Raw genomic sequence first — 18,135 nt, 5'->3', positions numbered from 1 at the left:
TGGAAAGCCTGAGTTTCTGATCTCACCTTTCTCATTTGTTTTAGAAAATCAAAATAATAGAATATTAACAGTGAAGAATGTAAAGGTCATCCTTTCTAAAGAAGTAGCCACTGATTAGGTGAGAGATTCTACTGTTTCAGCTTTTGTGGAATACAACCACATATAAGATCTGTGGACATTCATAATCTGAACTAACCTACTTGCCAATGAACTTTTATAGCGCAGTATGTTTTTAAGTTGGAGGCTATATGAATGGTAGTAGTTAAAGAAAATCAGAATAACTGTGTGGTGCCCTGGTTTAAATGCTGCTTTAGAAATTCTTGGTGATGAAGCCTTCCATATGCTTACAGAACATGGTAACAAGATTATTCAAACAAATATAGTCCAAAGAGTTGTATATAAGTCAAATGTGTGTGATATTTTTAATATTTCTTTATAAAGCACATAATCCTTTAATAAAGTCAGTAATCATCCTAATTTTTCAGTTTGCATTCCATAATTCTATATTTTAGGTTTGCCTAAAAGATATGCTTAAACATGAAGCCATTTCAGTGCTATTTATTTTTAAATCTATATGGTAACCTTGGAATAGACATGCCTTTTCCTGTGCATAACTGCAGCTGAACAGTCTTCACGGGTATAAGGTGAAACACTGATCCAGATGGATTTATTATTTCCTGGATGACTCACAAGGCCCTACAGAGAGGTCTTCTAGGTCGTCTCTAGGTATGAATATTTGCCCCAGTCATTCAAGAGGCCATGCATGATAAAACTCTAAGGTGTTCCCTTTCTTCTGAATTGGCAGATACCTGGTGTTTAAGGGCGTAATGCACACAGCACTGCCCAGAACTTTTTGATTTATTGATAAGAATAAAAGCACATTAAATTGTTTATTCACTGATGACACTGGCATTTGCTCACTTGAGATCTGAAAGACCTAAAATGATTGTGATTTCTAAAGTGATTGGAACTCTTTCCCTGAATGAGTCTGTGCTTGACAAATTAGGACAGATGTGTATTAGCAGAGCTCTCTGACATCTCAATGCTTTTGAACATGAAGGTTACAGAGAAATAAACTATCACTTAAAGTTTAATGTGGTTTTTTTCCAAGTTATTTATTCCATAAATGAATAGCTGGAAATCACTTCTTAATTAAAGTAAAAGGTACATGAGTTTAGTGGACCATAAACTTTAGTTGTGAAAATAAAATGTCAAATATTGATGATATAGCATGGTTAGATACTATAGTATATTGACAGATGAACAAGAGTTCCAAATAATGTCAAATGTTAGATTTTACTAAAAGTTATTTTAGTACGAAGATCTTCCATATACTTGAGACCTCGTCATCCCAACATCGAAATTAAATTATCATGTATTTAGTGTTGAGGTAAAAACCCTATCAGCCCTAAAAAATTACAACGTTTTCCTTACAATTACCAATTGTCATAACAGTGATGAATCTGATGGCAGTGAGAAGCAATAGCCCGAAGAAGTCTGGAACTTGATTAAAACTTACCTGCCTACACTCTAGTTCTTGTAGACTTAACCTGATTTCTTCTGAGTTCTGGTTATGAGTCTTTGCTAATTTGCATGGCTGGCTTAATTAATAAATTAAATATTGGTTTAGGCTGTGTTTACCCAAGGTCAAAACAACCAACAGAACTGACTAATTCAGTAAGGAAAAAAAGTAGCCAATTTCATGAAAAAAAAATTGAAATTAGTTGTTTGTCAACATATAAACAAAACCAATTTGACTGACTGAATTTTTAGATTTTTCAGACAGTCGTTTTGACACTTGCAGAGTCCATTGTTTCCCAACTTTTTTCAGTCTGAGACACACCTCTAAATTTGCTGGGTCTTATCCCAAGGTAAGAAGATGTTGAACCACTCTCCCAAATATACATACCAATCCAGACATACGTTCATCCACATAGCTAAGGATGATAGATTTACTGTACGTATTAATCAGCCTCCTTTTCCTGACCATCTTTTCCCTCCATCTCTTAAAACCCACAAAGGCAGTCCATGGAAATTCAAGACTTTGCCACAGTGCTTATTTTCCAAGTACCAATGTGTCTCGATGCCCTGGTTGGGAAACAGTGGTGTAGGCACAGCCTTATTCCAAGACTGAGTTATCAGTCCTTGAGTAGCGATAAATACCCAAGAAAATAAAAATGTGTCTTTCTTGTAGTATTCTGAGATGTGAAAATAAATATACAAGTAATACTTTGAATCACACTTTGAAGACATATAAATTATGTTTTTAAAAACTGGCTTATGAAGAAAAAAAATCCAACTATAACATTTGGCAAATAGTAGTAGACTCTTTCTGCCTTTAAGAATAAACAGATTCTTAAAGACAGCAATTTTAATACATAATCCGGAATAAAACTCCAAAATTTGTACAGAAATTGTTTGGAAACATTGAGGAATCAAAATCACTGCATTCGGGTCCAAACTCTTGAAGTCAACTAGGATTTAATTTGCACAGTTTCATTTGCCAAATGTCTGTAGATTGGTCCAACTCTTGTTATCATTTTGCCAAGTTTCCTTCTGCTGAAAATGTCTGTGCTCTGTTAGGCTTCAAAGCCAATGTCCGTGGCCAAGTCTGGACCTCAAGCAGCCCTTGGAAGCATGTGAGCAGGTCAAGACAGGTGCTCCCATTCATTTGATCGCTCCCCAAGCGTATTCTCTCTTCAGCCCAGTATCTCTCCAGTACCCTTAGGCATCTGTCTGAAGCCTGCACACATGGTCATTTGTTATCATTTTCTAACCATATTTTCCCTGGGATTTAGGAATGACAGTCTGCGGGAGAGAGGACAGTGCATGCCTTTTTTTTTTTTTTTCCTAACCTTATAAAATGTTAGTTTTGAATAGTCAGTTAAAATAGGGTCTCACTTCAGTCTCTCTTTTTTCTTTCTAAATAAAGCCTGAGAATTTGCTTTTAGCTAGCAAATCCAAGGGAGCAGCTGTGAAACTGGCAGACTTTGGCTTAGCCATAGAAGTTCAAGGAGACCAGCAGGCGTGGTTTGGTGAGTAGAATCTCTCTACCTCATGCTGCTTGTACTATTCTGGCTCCAGTCACATCCCACTTCCTAACCAAAATAGAATGGAAATGTTCATTCTGACAACTTGACTAATTTTAAGGTATTGGACCTTTATATGTACCTGATTTTACTGACATTAAAGGATATATAATCTAAAAATAATTTAAGGGAATAGAAGAGCAATAACACATAGACTTTTTTCTTAAAGGGTGGATGAAAAAAATGGATTCTGTTCTAAGAATTAATAGGAGGATTGCAATATTCAAAGAGTATTTGAGAGAACATTGATTGTTCACATACAGCCTCACTTGATGCTAAAAACGCCTATGTAAATAGTAGGTACTCAGGAAATACTTGCAGAATATTTTACATATTTTGTGATTAGCAAATTTAAGTTTTAAAAATATTATAAAGTGTATATATAGATAGAGATTTATATAATATATGATATTATATATCTATATATGTGTGTGTGTTTCGTCTCATCTATTTCTCCAAAGTGCCAGTTTCCTGTCTACAATTTTGATAATTTCAAAATTTCTATATGATGAAATTTCCGTTTCCTTGCAATTAAGGAAGAGATTAAACAAATTTAAATTATAGTATTTCTAACCAGGCGTATGGATTGTTTCGATATTCAGCCGAAATAAATGATTTCACCCACTGATTTTATGCTTCTCTTTCTGCCATTTCCCAGTATTAACCCATTTTTCACGTAGTGTCCTAAAATATAACCTCTGAGAGCCTCAGTCTTACTTCTTTTCTGACTTTCAATGTATTGAGATTAAATTTTTAAAATGCCCTTCACTTTGAATTGCTTTTCCTCTAAACAACAACAACAACAAATACAAAGAGAGCTCAATAAGTGCTTTACTTCTTTTGTTTTCTGTGCAAATACTTCTCTGTATCCCTAAACATACACATGTACTGAAATGTACACAGAGCTCCCAGGATTCACTGTGTCTCTCTGATCTGCCCCAGCTAGTTAATGGGAGTCGCTGGTGAGGCAGGCTTGCCTGTCTTCTCTGAAGGCAGCCTAATTCACGACCTCATTTTCTGCTGCCTGTCCTGTTTCAGTAGTACCTGACCATTATCCTTGTCGGTGATTCTTCTCAAGTTTAATACTGCCTTTTACATTCAGGCTCTCCTTACCTACCAGGTGAGTTTAATTACCTCCAAATTTGGCATTTGGTGTGTCATATTTTGACATATAAATAAGCTTGTTCCTTTTAACTGCAAACTGAAAGAAGGTAGGACCTAGAATTAGTTCTGTAAATCTGAGATTGAGAAACATCTTTTTATCGTAGGAAAGAGTATGGTTGACACAGATAAAGAATATACAATAACAGGAGTTGGGGTCCAACAGGAAGTAGTGGGGCTATCACAGAAATGGGCAGAGCAGATCACTGGAGATACATAAATGAAGAGGTCCTGCCCCTTGAGATGCTCATACTTCTATATCAATAAGTATTTAGCATGCAGTGTCAGGGCACCTGTATCAGAAGCACGCATGAGGTGCTCTAGAGCACAAGAGAAGAATTATGAAATTCTGCCTCTGGGGAAAGTTTCAGTGACTGGGGTAAGGCTTCTGCCTTCCTAGTGGCTGAATGGGAGTTTTGTTCACTGGTAGGCAAGGAGATAAAGGCATTCCAGACAGAGGGATCAGCACATGCAAAATCTCAGAGGCATAAAACAATTTTTTTCAATTTCAGGAATAACAATGTTTGTTATAGCTAAAGTATAAAGTATACTGAGATACGTGGTAGTTGATGAATTAGGAAAGGATTTTATGTCCTTTTGAAGGATTTGGCATTTATCTTAGAAGTTTCAGGGATCTGATGAAAAATTTTAAGTAGAGAAGGACATAACTGGGTTTATGTTAAGTAATGTTGATTTTGGTAGCAATGTGGAGGATGGCTTTAAGGATAGCCTGGAGGCAAAGAACCAGTTAGGCTAATGCAGTAGTTCAAATTATGCATGAAGACAGCTTGAACTAAGGAGTATATAGGAGAAAGCAAGTTACAGGTAACATGCAGAAAGGACAGGAACCCTGAACTCTAAAGGGAATCTGTTTAGAAGAAATCAGAGTCCCGGAAATTGGGTTCAAAGACAGGACTCTAGTCCTTTCTAGAGCAAAGCAGGACCCTTCTTCACGAGATACCAAAAGAGGGACTTAGGCTCAGGGATGTAATTGCCAGAACTGTGTACAAGATGATGATTGGATATCAGGAATAAGCCAGAAGCCTTATTACCAGAACCAAGGCTCCAATTTAACATTGACAACTTGGATGAAGCTTACAAGAGTATTGGAGTGGAGCTCCTGAAATCTCTCTTGCTTGGGGCTCTATGTTTTATCTCTTCTGCTAGATCAAAAGCTGTTTGAGGGACTGTGTGTAGTGAAAAGTTTCTGCTTTTTGAATGAAAATACTTCAGCTGATATCCTGGCTCGGATTCTTAATAGCTACATGCCATTGGGCAAGTCACTTTAACTCTGTGAAGTCAGTATCCTTTTTGTAAATGAAGATAATAAACACTCCTTTATGGGGCTGTTATGAGACTAAGTGAAGTAGAGCATTGGAAAATGCCTGGGCTATGAAAGCTGTTTAGTAAGTTTTCAAAACCATCTTGGAATGAAACACATGTCACAGTACTTGGCCTACACAGTGAAAGTTGTTGAGTGAATGACTAAATATCAGGCTAGTGAAAGCAATAACATCCATATAAAAGTATACAAATTTTCAAATTGTGACAATTCATCTTTCATAGCAAGCTGGTCCTAGAGAAACAACGACAGATGGGGAGTTAAATTCCCATTTTCTCTTTAGTATGGTGAAATCAGTTAAGTTCTTGCTAAGGTAGCTATTCGGGTAATGACTTTTAAGAGGTGCATTATAAGTTCTAAGAAACTTCAGCATTTCAAAAGTATAGAAACACATAGTTTCTAAGCTTAAGAGAATACTTGTTTCTTTTTTATTTTTTTCTTTAGCTCTTTTTAAGCTTTTTTTTTTTAAAGAATAGTTTATTCTACAAGTTCAAGTGAATCCTCATGGTTACCTAAGTGAAGGAAAATTGGGCATATGATGTACTACATTTCTTTTGGGGGTATTGTGTGATATATTTTAGGTTTTAGGAGTAAAGGCATATTTTAGTGTGAATGACTTGTTTTGATATTTATTCAGTATCATCTGCTGTAGTCTCACGTGTTTGATTAATTTTAGCTTTTAAAATATAAGTGTTGAGTGGGGAACCTTTTTATTTTAATAAGAAAAGAGCAGAACTCTTTCTTCATTATGTATAATGCCAAAGTTTCAGGCATTTACATAATTTTATTTCAATAAATGTGAGAGGTCTATTACAAATAAGAAAAATAAAACTATACAGGCCATTATAGAAGCTGTCTATTGTGTTTGATTACTTTTTTCTCATTTTCGAGTTCCAGTGTTTGTTTTTCCCATGTTACTTCTTCTGTCTTTCTAGCCCTGATGTCTTTGAATACTAGCCAAAAAGGCTAGAAGTAACACCCTATAACATACTTGTTAGGAAGGCTAGAAATTTACCAAAGAGAACAGCCTGTTTCTCCTGTGGGACTGGGAATGCTCTTTTCAATACATTTCTGTTTTTTTGTCGCTGCTAGGAAAAAAGGATAACTACCATGATCTTACTTCATGGAAGAATTATTTTGCTTGGTTGCTATTATGTCTCTTTTTTTTAAAGTAAGGGTTTTTTTAATGGCAGTATGTTGCAGTGGATACATTTCCAACTGTAAGTAATTCTGTTTTCTCTTTGTTTGATCTGTTCTGATACTCCTATTGGTTTTTCAGAGTGAGAAACGTATGCTGTCTGTAAAGAAGGCAAGCTCTCATTAAATTTCCTGTTGATAGCATATATCATCATAAACTAGATTCTTAGGAGTTTAATCTGCTGCTAAAGAAGACCTAATTTATCTTACCCTCAGTATTTTTGTATTCATGAGAACACATTGTGGCGTAAGTGCACTGTTTTAATGTTCGTGCATTTAGATGTAGGCCTCACTATTCTTAGGAGTAAGGACCCCACTGACTGCTCAAATGATAGCTGTGCTCTTAGCATTTGTAGTCTCCAGAAGAGGTTTGTAATAATTTACACTTAAGATTGTTGTTGCATTTCTTACATAGTGATTTATTTCCCTATCTTTTCTACTTAGATGCAATATCATTAACATTTCCTGCTCCAGGCCAGGTATTCTACTGAGTTATTTAAGACATATATCAAAGTTTACCAACTCTAGATAGGAGGGTACAGATTGCATATAAAAGGGTAGTCAAAATTCAGAGTAAGAAAGAACCACTGAGAACTGTAGTTAGCTAAAGAGATCTCTAACATGGAAATAATTTAGAGCCACCTTCTGTTAGAGTAAAGGTAGAAAAAAAAAATTGAAGGTCCAAGGAACAGAAAAAGTATCATCGAGGGTGAGCATGAGAAGTTTATCTTCAAGAGACCTTAAAGAGATTTTTAGGTTAAGTGCTCAGAAGTAGAAAGAAGTCATGTTGGGTGAATGAAGGGGAGAACCAGATGGTAAAGGAACGTAAAGTGCCAGCTGGGACCTCGGTCTTTGATCTGGTCTTTGGCATTGGTTTCCCATTGGGTTCCCTGTGTGTCTCAGTTTGGGAGGAGTGAGAGAGGGCTGGTTGGAATGAGAGAGCAGGTATATGGCAGTGAGAAGCACTGGGTAGCTCTTGAAAACTACTGTGCCTACCCTACCTTAGGAGAGCGGACTCCGCGTCTCTCCTGCAGGTACTCCTTGAACTTCACTCAGGGGAGCCACCACTGTTGCCCAGGAGTTCTTTCTCCTTCACAGCTACTGAGCAAACGTTTCTATCAAGTAAAGTCTGAGGTAGAAGTGGATCCACTGTGGTCTGTGCAAAGCTTAACTACAACCCACAGGTCTTTTCTGGAAATCCCTTCTCATTGTCCACCCCGCCCTCCTCTAAACCCAACAAGGAAAGGAAAAGTAATGAAAATGGGGGGAAAAGTGATATCCCAAATCCTTTGCCTCATTTTCTAATGTAATTTTGTTCAAAGAAGTAACCAGCTGTTATACATATGCTTGTTTTTAGGTACAAATTTGTCATGGAGATGGGGGAAAAGCTCCTTTCTTGGACACTTTGCGTCGCAGTTAAATACATAAGGTGCTTCACCAGAGATTTGTAGTCAGAGGAATTCCTGATTACATATCCTTTTAAAGAACAGTTTCCAGTTTTCGTGTGCCTTTGAAGAAAACTTCCAAATAGGAATAGTTATTTTTGGTTTGTTTTTTTTTTTTTAATTTCATTTCAGGCCATTATTTCCTTTTATTTTTTATTTATTTATTTATTTATTTTTGGCTGTGTTGGGTCTTCGTTTCTGTGCGAGGGCTTTCTCCAGTTGCGGCGAGTGGGGGCCACTCTTCATCGCGATGCACGGGCCTCTCACTATCGTGGCCTCTCTTGTTGCGGAGCACAGGCTCCAGACGCGCAGGCTCACTAGTTGTGGCTCACGGGCCTAGCTGCTCCGCGGCATGTGAGATCTTCCCAGGCCAGGGCTTGAACCCGTGTCCCCCGCACTGGCAGGCAGATTCTCAACCACTGTGCCACCAGGGAAGCCCAGTATTTTTTTAAGTATGTATTTTTATTTGAAAACCATTATTTTCAGAAATAAGAAATATTTTACTCTAAATTCTAGCTATAAATTGTCATTTAAGTGTACCTTATTGGACGTACTGATTTATACGATAGGAAACTTTCTTTGGCCATCTAATTTCTCATACCGCATCCCTTAAGTTAAAAGTCTAGCTGATACTTGTTCAACAGTGATTCATCTGAATATTCCTGAGTGTTCTCTTTATTTGCCAGTTATAAGTACACACTGATTATTTATTAGTACAGAGTGAGCTCTTGGATGTATTTTGGATTCATTCCTTCTCCTAGTGAGTTCCTCAGTTACTCTCGGTGCCATCCCCCACCCTGTACAGACCACCTCACTTCCAAAAATATTTACTGAAAATTTGCTTTAAGTTTGTCCCCCAGATCCAGGTTTTGGGTCCTTCTCTTTTATAGGTGAATACCTCTCATAATAAAGTTATGTAGGTACCATGAGAAGTATCATCTTTGGCAAGGTTGTAACCCTATCTTCAATTTTCTCCTAATTTCCTTCCAGGTGTAGGGGAGGCTGTTCTGATTCTTTTCACAGGTTTAGTTTTAACTCACACATCAACAAGAATCAGAACTGCTGACCAAATGGCCTGAAGTCCACACACTGTGCAGCACAACAGATTGGCTTTCATATCTGCAGAAAGATGTGTTTTTTCTAATAAGCTACAAAGCAGGGCAGGTTAGTGTTGATACTGCTATGGAGAGAAAGTCGTCCAACATTATTTTAGTTCTCTGAGAGCCTTGTTTTATCTTGACAAACAGATCAACAGATAAAGAGGCCCAAAGAAGTTTCTTCCATAGTTTGCCATTTCATATTGATTTTGTCAAGTTGGTTTTAATTCATTAACATCTGTTTTCCCTAGGTTTTGCTGGCACACCTGGATATCTTTCTCCAGAAGTTTTACGCAAAGATCCTTATGGAAAGCCAGTGGATATGTGGGCGTGTGGTAAGGAATCGTTTTCATGCCGATTTTGCAGTACACCAGTATTGTTAACAATTAAAAATAGTATCTGTTAAATTTGAGGTTGATGGTCTCTAGCAATCAGTGTAGAGTTGTCATTCTCGAACTCTAGTCTACAACACAGTCACGTGGAGAGCCGGTTAAAAGCAGGTTGCTGTTTCTGATTCAGGAAGTCTGGGGCAGGAGCATTTGCATTTTTAACAAGTCCCCAGGTGATGCTAAAGCTCATGGTCCTGGAGGCACTTTGAGATCAGGGCCGTAGAGAGTCCCCCCCAGAGGTCGTGGAGTTTATACTCCCATCTGTCACCTCCACCAGGAAGCCCTTAGCACAGATGTCATGTCTGTACAATGAGATGCTCAACAGGGATTAAGAGGGAAAGAATGGATCTTGGAATGTGATTGACTGTTCTGTGGGGACTGAGCTCCGAGTTAGGCCTTTAACAACCAGCTCTAATCAAAAAGTAGCCTATGCATGCGCAAAGGTATAGAATGGGGAGGATTTCCACCACAGTTTTTATAACAGAATTTCTGCATGTCAACGTATACTTCAAATAGGTGAGAGACTGAAATAAAAGGGATACTTCAGGGTGTTCTGAAAATTTTTCTGCTGGAGTTGTTGGCAGGAGCTAACCCCTGGGTTTGTGACACTACATCATTAGCACAACAACTTGGTGCTTGATCTCAAACTGTGTGCATCTCGGGCTCTTAGAGTTACCTCCATGCCTAGGAAGGCAGACGTGAGAAGAGCACAGTGTCTGGAGTCACAATGCCTGGGTTCAAGTCTTTGCTTTGCACCTGCTAACCCCATCTCCTTAATGTCTCTAAGTTGGCTTCTTTACCTATAAAACAGAAATATTTTACCCTCATAGAGTTATATGAGGATCAAATAGGGTGTGCATTAAATGAAGACGTTTTAGAGTTTGTAAAGCAATTTAAAATGGAAACAGCTATTATTATTCTAAAAAGTTGGAATTGTAGCCTAATTAAAGGGTAGGGTCTTAGGTATGCCCCAAGCTCTGTCTTCCTCCTGCCTCCCTGAGAGTATTTCCTAAGCAGGAACTCTAAAATCCTTTGGGTTAGAGCATTGCCACAAAATGTTATTGTTCAGATGTAAAGGTTAATGGCAGATAACTCAAATATTTCCCTTGCAATAAATCAGCCACATCACAGATCCGTTTCTGCTGATGAATTTTCAGGGGAGCGGAGTACCCTGAGAGACAGGCAGACGCAGATACGTTTTATGGAGGATGTGTTAGGGGGTGGGGGGTTGGGTGCGGCCCTTGGACCAGGCACTGGAGAGAGGCTGTGATGTAGACGGGTCAGGACCAGGGCAAGTCTCAGTACCCTAGCTTCCACTTATAAAAACGGAGATAATAATAGCACTTGCCTCCTAGAACTTCTGAGAGAATTTTTTAAAATAAGTAAGTGTGAGTTATTATTACTATTATTATTAGAAAGTGTTTCTTTATAAATGAAGTTTCTAGATGACTGATCTGTAGCCTTAGAAGAGAGGGACTGAACACAGTTAAATAGATGACTCAGCACTGTAGTTCTGGTCATCAGCTGAATATTATGATGCCCTCGCCTGAATACTAAATTCTCTCTCTGCTTTCCTCGTTCACTTTTAAATTTTTTTCTTGCACGCCTTTTACGTTGCCAAAGATGTTATTATGGACCACCTTCACAGCTCCTGAATCATATCTCATTCATTTAAATAACTTAAATAAATCATTTGTTTGGTTCTTGCATTTGAAAACACTTTTTACAATGTATCAATGTTACTGGCCTTGAAGAATATCAGATCCTTTAAAAAGAAAACAAAAAAAACTGATATTTTGTACTAGAGATTCTTTACTGGTTGTGGAGCAGAATCAGTGCTGCAACTTATGTACATAGAACTGTCCAGGCCCTACATGGGCCCTCTGCTTTAGTGGCTCTGAGCTCAGTGTGGGCAGCTGCATTTTTAACAACTATGACATGTCATCAGGGTTTAGACTCACTAAACACACTGTGCTCAATTATAATATTACTTTGGTAAATTTGGGTACACTTGTTTTTGGATTTTCTGTGTGAGTGCATTTCCACAATACAGTTTGTATAGCTAACCTTTTAAAATAATGGCATATCTTGTCATAATGGGATTTCACTTCTGTGAAATGTGAGGTAACTTCTAGGGTCGAAGCTCAAACTTACTTGGCTGGAAGAGGGGAAAAAGATAGATGAAGAGTTGTTTCCCCCCTTGTTGTCTGAGCTATATCACATTCCACAGGGCATCTCACAGATTTCAACCCGTTTTGTCATAAGCAGAGCCACCTTCCATTTTCCTCAATCCTATCCTTACCTTTTCTTTTTTTTTTTTTTTAACATCTTTATTGGAGTATAATTGCTTTACTATGTTGTGTTAGTTTCTGCTGTATAACAAAGTGAATCAGCTATACGTAGACATATATCCCCATATCCCCTCCCTCTTGCATCTCCCTCCCACCCTCCCTACCCCACCCCTCTAGGTGGTCAAAAAGTACCAAGCTGATCTCCCTGTGCCATGCGGCTGCTTCCCACTAGCTATCTGTTTTGCATTTGGTAGTGTATATATGTCAGTGCTACTCTCTCACTTCGTCCCAGCTTACCCTTCCCCCTCCCTGTGTTCTCAAGTCCATTCTCTATGTCTGCGTCTTTATTCCTATTCTGCCCCTAGGTTCATCAGAACCATGATTTGTTTTTGTTTTTTTTAGATTCCATATGTATATGTTAGCAGACGGTATTTGTTTTTCTCTTTCTGACTTACTTCACTCTGTATGACAGACTCTAGGTCCATCCACCTCACTACAAATAACTCAATTTCGTTTCTTTTTACAACTGAGTAATATTCCATTGTATATATATGCCACATCTTCTTTATCCATTCATCTGTTGATGGACACTTACTTAGGTTACTTCCATGTCCTGGCTATTGTAAATAGTGTTGCAATGAACATTGGGGTGCATGTGTCTTTTTGAATTATGCTTTTCTCCGGTTATATGCCCAGTGATGGGATTGCTGGGTCATATGGTAATTCTGTTTTTAGTTTTTTAAGGAACCTCCATACTGTTCTCCATAGTGGCTGTATCAATTTATATTCCCACCAACAGTGCAAGAGGGTTCCCTTTTCTCCACACCCTCTCCAGCATTTATTGTTTGTAGACTTTTTGATGATGGCCATTCTGACCGGTGTGAGGTGATACCTCATTGTAGTTTTGATTTGCATTTCTTTAATGATTAGTGATGTTGAACATCCTTTCATATGTTTGTTGGCAATCTGTATATCTTCTTTGGAGAAATGTCTATTTAGGCCTTCTGCCCATTTTTGGATTGGGTTGTTTGTTTTTTTGATATTGAGCTGCATGAGCTTCTTATATATTTGGGAGGCTAATCGTTTGTCCATTGCTTCATTTGCAAATATTTTCTCCCATTCTGAGGGTTGTCTTTTTGTCTTGTTTATGGTTTCCTTTGCTGTGCAGAAGCTTTTAAGTTTCATTAGGTCCCATTTGTTTATTTTTGTTTTTATTTCCATTTCTCCAGGAGGTGGGTCAAAAAGGATCTTGCTGTGATTTATGTCATACAGTGTTCTGCCTATGTTTTCCTCTAAGAGTTTTATAGTGTCTGGCCTTACATTTAGGTCTTTTATCCATTTTGAGTTTATTTTTGTGTATGGTGTTAGGAAGTGTTCTAATTTCATTCTTTTACATGTAGCTGTCCACTTTTCCCAGCATCACTTATTGAAGAGGCTGTCCTCTTCGTTGTATATTCTTGCCTCCTTTATCAAGATACGACAACCATATGTGCGTGGGTTTATCTCTGGGCTTTCTATCCTGTTCCATTGATCTATATTTCTGTTTTTCTGCCAGTACCATGCTGTCTTGATTACTGTAGCTTTGTAGTATAGTCTGAAGTCAGGGAGCCTGATTCCTTCAGCTCCGTTTTTCTTTCTCAAGATTGCTTTGGCTATTTGGGGTCTTTTGTGTTTCCATACAAATTGTGAATTTTTTTGTTCTAGCTCTGTGAAAAATGCCATTGGTACTTTGATATGGATTGCATTGAATCTGTAGATTGCTTTGGGTAGTATAGTCATTTTCACAATGTTGATTCTTGCAATCCAAGAACAACATGGTATATCTCTCCATCTGTTTGTATCATCTTCAACTTCTTTCATCAGTGTCTTATACTTTTCTGTATACAGGTCTTTTGTCTCCTTAAGTAAGTTTATTCCTAGGTATTTTATTCTTTTTGTTGCAGTGGTAAATGGGAGTGTTTCCTTAATTTCTCTTTCAGATTTTTCATCATTAGTATATAGGAATGCAAGAGATTTCTGTGCATTAATTTTGTATCCGGATACTTTACCAAATTCATTGATTAGCTCTAGTAGTTTTCTGGTGGCATCTTTAGGATTCTCTATGTATAGTATCATGTCCTCTGCAAGCAGTGACAGCTTTAACTCTTCTTTTCCGATTTGGATTCATTTTATTTCTTTTTCTTCTCTGATTGCTGAGGCTAAAACTTCCGAAACTATGTTGAATAATAGTGGTGAGAGTGCGCATTCTTGTCTTCTTCCTGATTTTAGAGAAAATGGTTTCAGTTTTTCACCATTGAGAATGATGTTGGCTGTGGGTTTGTCATATATGGCCTTTATTATGTTGAGGTAAGTTCCCTCTATGCCTACTTTCTGGAGAGTTTTTATCATAATTGGGTGTTGAATTTTGTCAAAAGCTTTCTCTGCATCTATTGAGATTATCAGATGGTCTTTATCCTTCAATCTGTTAATATGGTGTATCACATTGATAGATTTGCATATATTGAAGAATCCTTGCATGCCTGGAATAAACCCAGCTTGATCATGGTGTATGATCCTTTTAATGTGCTGTTGGATTCTGCTTGCTTGTGTTGTTGAAGCTTTTTGCATCTATATTCATCAGTGATATTGGCCTGTAGTTTTCTTTTTTGGTGACATCTTTGTCTGGATTTTGTATCAGGGTGATGGTGGCCTTGTAGAATGAGTTTGGGAGTGTTCCTCCCTCTGCTATATTTTGGAAGAGTTTGAGGATAGGTGTTAGCTCTTCTCTAAATGTTTGATAGAATTCGCCTGTGAAGCCATCTGGTCCTGGGCTTTTGTTTGTTGGAAGATTTTTAATCACAGGCTCAATTTCAGTGCTTGTGATTGGTCTGTTTATATTTTCTATTTCTTCCTGGTTCAGTCTCAGAAGGTTGTGCTTTTCTAAGAGTTTGTCCATTTTTTCCAGGTTGTCCATTTTATTGGCATATAGTTACTTGTAGTAATCCCTCATGATTCTTTGTATTTCTGCAGTGTCAGGTGTTACTTCTCCTTTTTCACTTCTAATTTTATTGATTTGAGTCTTCTCCCTTTTTTTCTGGATGAGTCTGGCTAGTGGTTTATCAATTTTTTGTATCTTCGCAAAGAACCAGCTTTTAGTTTTATTGGTCTTGGCTGTTATTTCCTTCATTTCTTTTTCATTTATTTCTGAACTCATCTTTATGATTTCTTTCCTTCTGCTAACTTTGGGGTGTTTTTGTTCTTCTTTCTCTCATTGCTTTAGGTGTAAGGTTAGGTTGTTTATTTGACATTTTTCTTGTTTCTTGAGGTAGGATTGTATTGCTATAAACTTCCCTCTTAGAGTTGCTTTTGCTGCATCCCATAGGTTTTGGGTCATTGTCATTTGTTTCTAGGTATTTTTTGATTTCTTGCCTTTTCTTTTTACGTGTTTTTTTTACAGGCAGCCAAATCCCTTTGTGAACAAGCCATGCCCTGTTTAAAGCATATATTTGCCACCAGCTCCCATTTTCTTTAGAGATAGTAGCATCTTTTAATTGCATGCCTCGAATGCCTTGGGATCATGCAGCTAACCACAGCAATGTCTTAGATATTCTAATATTACATATTTGGGGCAAATAACCCCCCACTGCCCACTACCAGGAACATCATAATGGATTCTTCTGCTTTTTGTTACATTTCTGAATCTCTGCTGTGGGTTTAGAATATTGTTTTACCATTTTATTATATGTCTTGATAGTTACATTAAATTCACTTTACTTATAAGATGGTGCACCTTTCCTCATCCCCATCCCCATAATAACCACCAAAGTAACATACGCATTATTTTACTGCTTTTAGGTAATGGCATATCTTGAGAGCAGCTTTTTTCAACCATCCCTCAGCACTAGCTCTTGCCAATTGAATAACTACTTCTTTGCAAGGCTAGACATTGGGTAGTGTGGTAAGAAATTACATAACCCAGATAACAAAAGAAATGCAGAATAAGCCATTTACCAAAATGGCAGGTAATCTTCTATGTGAATTAAACTATGAGCTCTCACTAAGGCTGTCTTTGGGCAGTTGACACAGAACAGAGTGAAGCACAGCACTGGTATAATGGCTCAAAGAAGCCTGTGCATTATTTTTATTAGAAACATGCAATAGTCTGTATGCAGGGAATTTCAAATACTCACCACCATTGCCTTGCTTTTGTGATCTCACGCAGAATATAATCTGAGCTGTACCTGAGCTTTGAAAGCTACTAGTCCATTACTGGAAAGTAAATGATAGACATTAGTGAAGCAAGAACATAGCCCTGTGTTCTGCCATTAACACCAGTAAATTGATTTTGATAGTTTTCTTGCATATATAGCTAGTTTCATAATTCCCTAATGGGATGAGCAAATGTTTATAGATGTCGCTGAATCACTGGTTTTTAACCGAACTTCCTTCTACATCTTGGCTTTAAAAAATAATAAATGTAAGTCTATAAACATAGCGGGCACACAGATGCACACACACACACCCCTTATCTTGCTACTTCTCTACCTGAATTAGGTATCAGAACAATTATGAGTGATAATATAGTGGCTGTCACAGAATGTACAGTAACTTTTGACAAATCTTTGAAATATTATGGAATATATTTCTTTTTTCTTTCTTGGCCAGTTTAGGTCCATAAATTGTGTGATTTCTGAGCCTTAACCTTTTCATATTTCAGCTGGAATAAGTCAGCATCAAGCGCTTTTTGGGAAAGTATTTACCGTTTTGAAATCACAAGCCTACTGGACAATTTGTTGCTCTTACCAACCGGTTCTGCAGCACTTACACTGGACCATTCCAGGTGTGCCTCACATGTAGAAGGCAATCTGCCTTCATCCCTTATGACCCGCATCTTCATCAGTCTTCAACCCATGGAGCTTCACTCCCAGTCGCAGTCTCTACCAATATCCTCTTATTCTGAACTTACACACTTTCAGACATTTCTCTAGATGTAGTATTTATGGTTTCCCTGACTTGATGTTTTTCAAACTGTGGATCACAGATCACATGCTTCAAAGTGACCTACCTGAGTGCTTATCAAAAATACAACTTTTCTGGGACCCACCCATGAACCATTGAATAAGATTCTCTGTGATGAAGTTCAGGAATTTGCATTTTTCACAAGTTTGCCAGGTGATTCTGGTGTACACCAACATTGGGCAGCATAACTCAGCTAGTTGCAAATTCCTTTAGGGCAGCAAATCTTAGGATTCTTACATTGTAGAGCAGAAGTTGCAAACAGGTGGTCTACATATATCTTGGCCAGACAGTTGGACCTTTTATTTTGGGGGGTGTTAACATTTATCTTTATAATTTATTATCAGAAGATTTTTCTGGAAACTATCAGTTTCTGGCTTCTGTAAAGTAATTGAAAGAGCTAATAACAATATGCTTTTGTTCTTATATGGCCGCTGTACCTGTCAGACAAACGGACACATGCTCTCCCCTGGTTCCTGCCTACCTCATGCCCAGCAGGCACCTGCACTCACCTCAGCCTGGTGCCAGAAAGCCTGTCAGTTTGCCACCCCTACTACATGGTGTAAATAGCTTTCATCATCGGAAAAATAATTTTCTAACTTGCTGGGCTTGATCTTTTAGATCTTTGTTCTACCCATCATTGGCTCTGTGGGTCTCAGAGTGTTAGTTGAACACTTTCCCTATTTGAATTGTGATTTATTTATTTATTTATTTTTTGCATAAGGGATAAAAAGGAGCCATACTTATCCCTCACTAGTTAATTTCCAAACTCCACCTGCATTTTGCACACAAGCTCATGCTATGCCCTTTGCTTTCTGAGAAGATGAAGTGGATGCCTTGTTAGATTGCTCCATTAACTTCTCACTGACTTCTCAAGAGTTTCTCAGCATTGCTTCTTCACCTCTTTTTTTCATAAGAACAGCCTTTAGAATGTTTTAATCATTAATGTGATTATAGGAGTAATCATTTTTCTAACTCTAGCTTTTATTAAAAATCAGTTTTGAATGTTCGTGATAATGTAGTCTTTCTACCTAATCAGTAATCAGTGCTTCTCAACTCTTATTAATCAAACATCTCTAGCATCTCCCAAGCACAAATATGTACATAAGGTAATGAAAACTAGTGATAG

At 37.7% G+C, this 18,135-nt stretch overlaps 1 protein-coding gene across 6 annotated transcripts in view; it reads left to right on the top strand.

The window, feature by feature from the left end:
- The window catches only part of CAMK2D (calcium/calmodulin dependent protein kinase II delta), a 284,407-nt gene that overhangs the window by 211,658 nt on the left and 54,614 nt on the right, over window positions 1–18,135 (top strand). For 5 of the 6 annotated variants that reach the window (XM_068543349.1, XM_068543347.1, XM_068543345.1 and 2 more), the window contains exons 7-8: window positions 2,933–3,035; window positions 9,583–9,666. In XM_068543349.1, the coding sequence (XP_068399450.1) occupies window positions 2,933–3,035; window positions 9,583–9,666 (187 nt within the window). Of the gene's footprint in view, window positions 1–2,932; window positions 3,036–6,397; window positions 7,269–8,146; window positions 9,399–9,582; window positions 9,667–18,135 lie in introns of those variants that run through there. The other variant, XM_068543348.1, reaches the window with a different exon arrangement.

The sequence above is a fragment of the Eschrichtius robustus genome, chromosome 4, assembly GCF_028021215.1.
Source record: "Eschrichtius robustus isolate mEscRob2 chromosome 4, mEscRob2.pri, whole genome shotgun sequence".
Lineage (NCBI taxonomy): Eukaryota > Metazoa > Chordata > Mammalia > Artiodactyla > Eschrichtiidae > Eschrichtius > Eschrichtius robustus.
The sequence above is the reverse complement of the archived record's forward strand: the minus strand, read 5'-3'. Positions and strand labels throughout refer to the sequence as shown.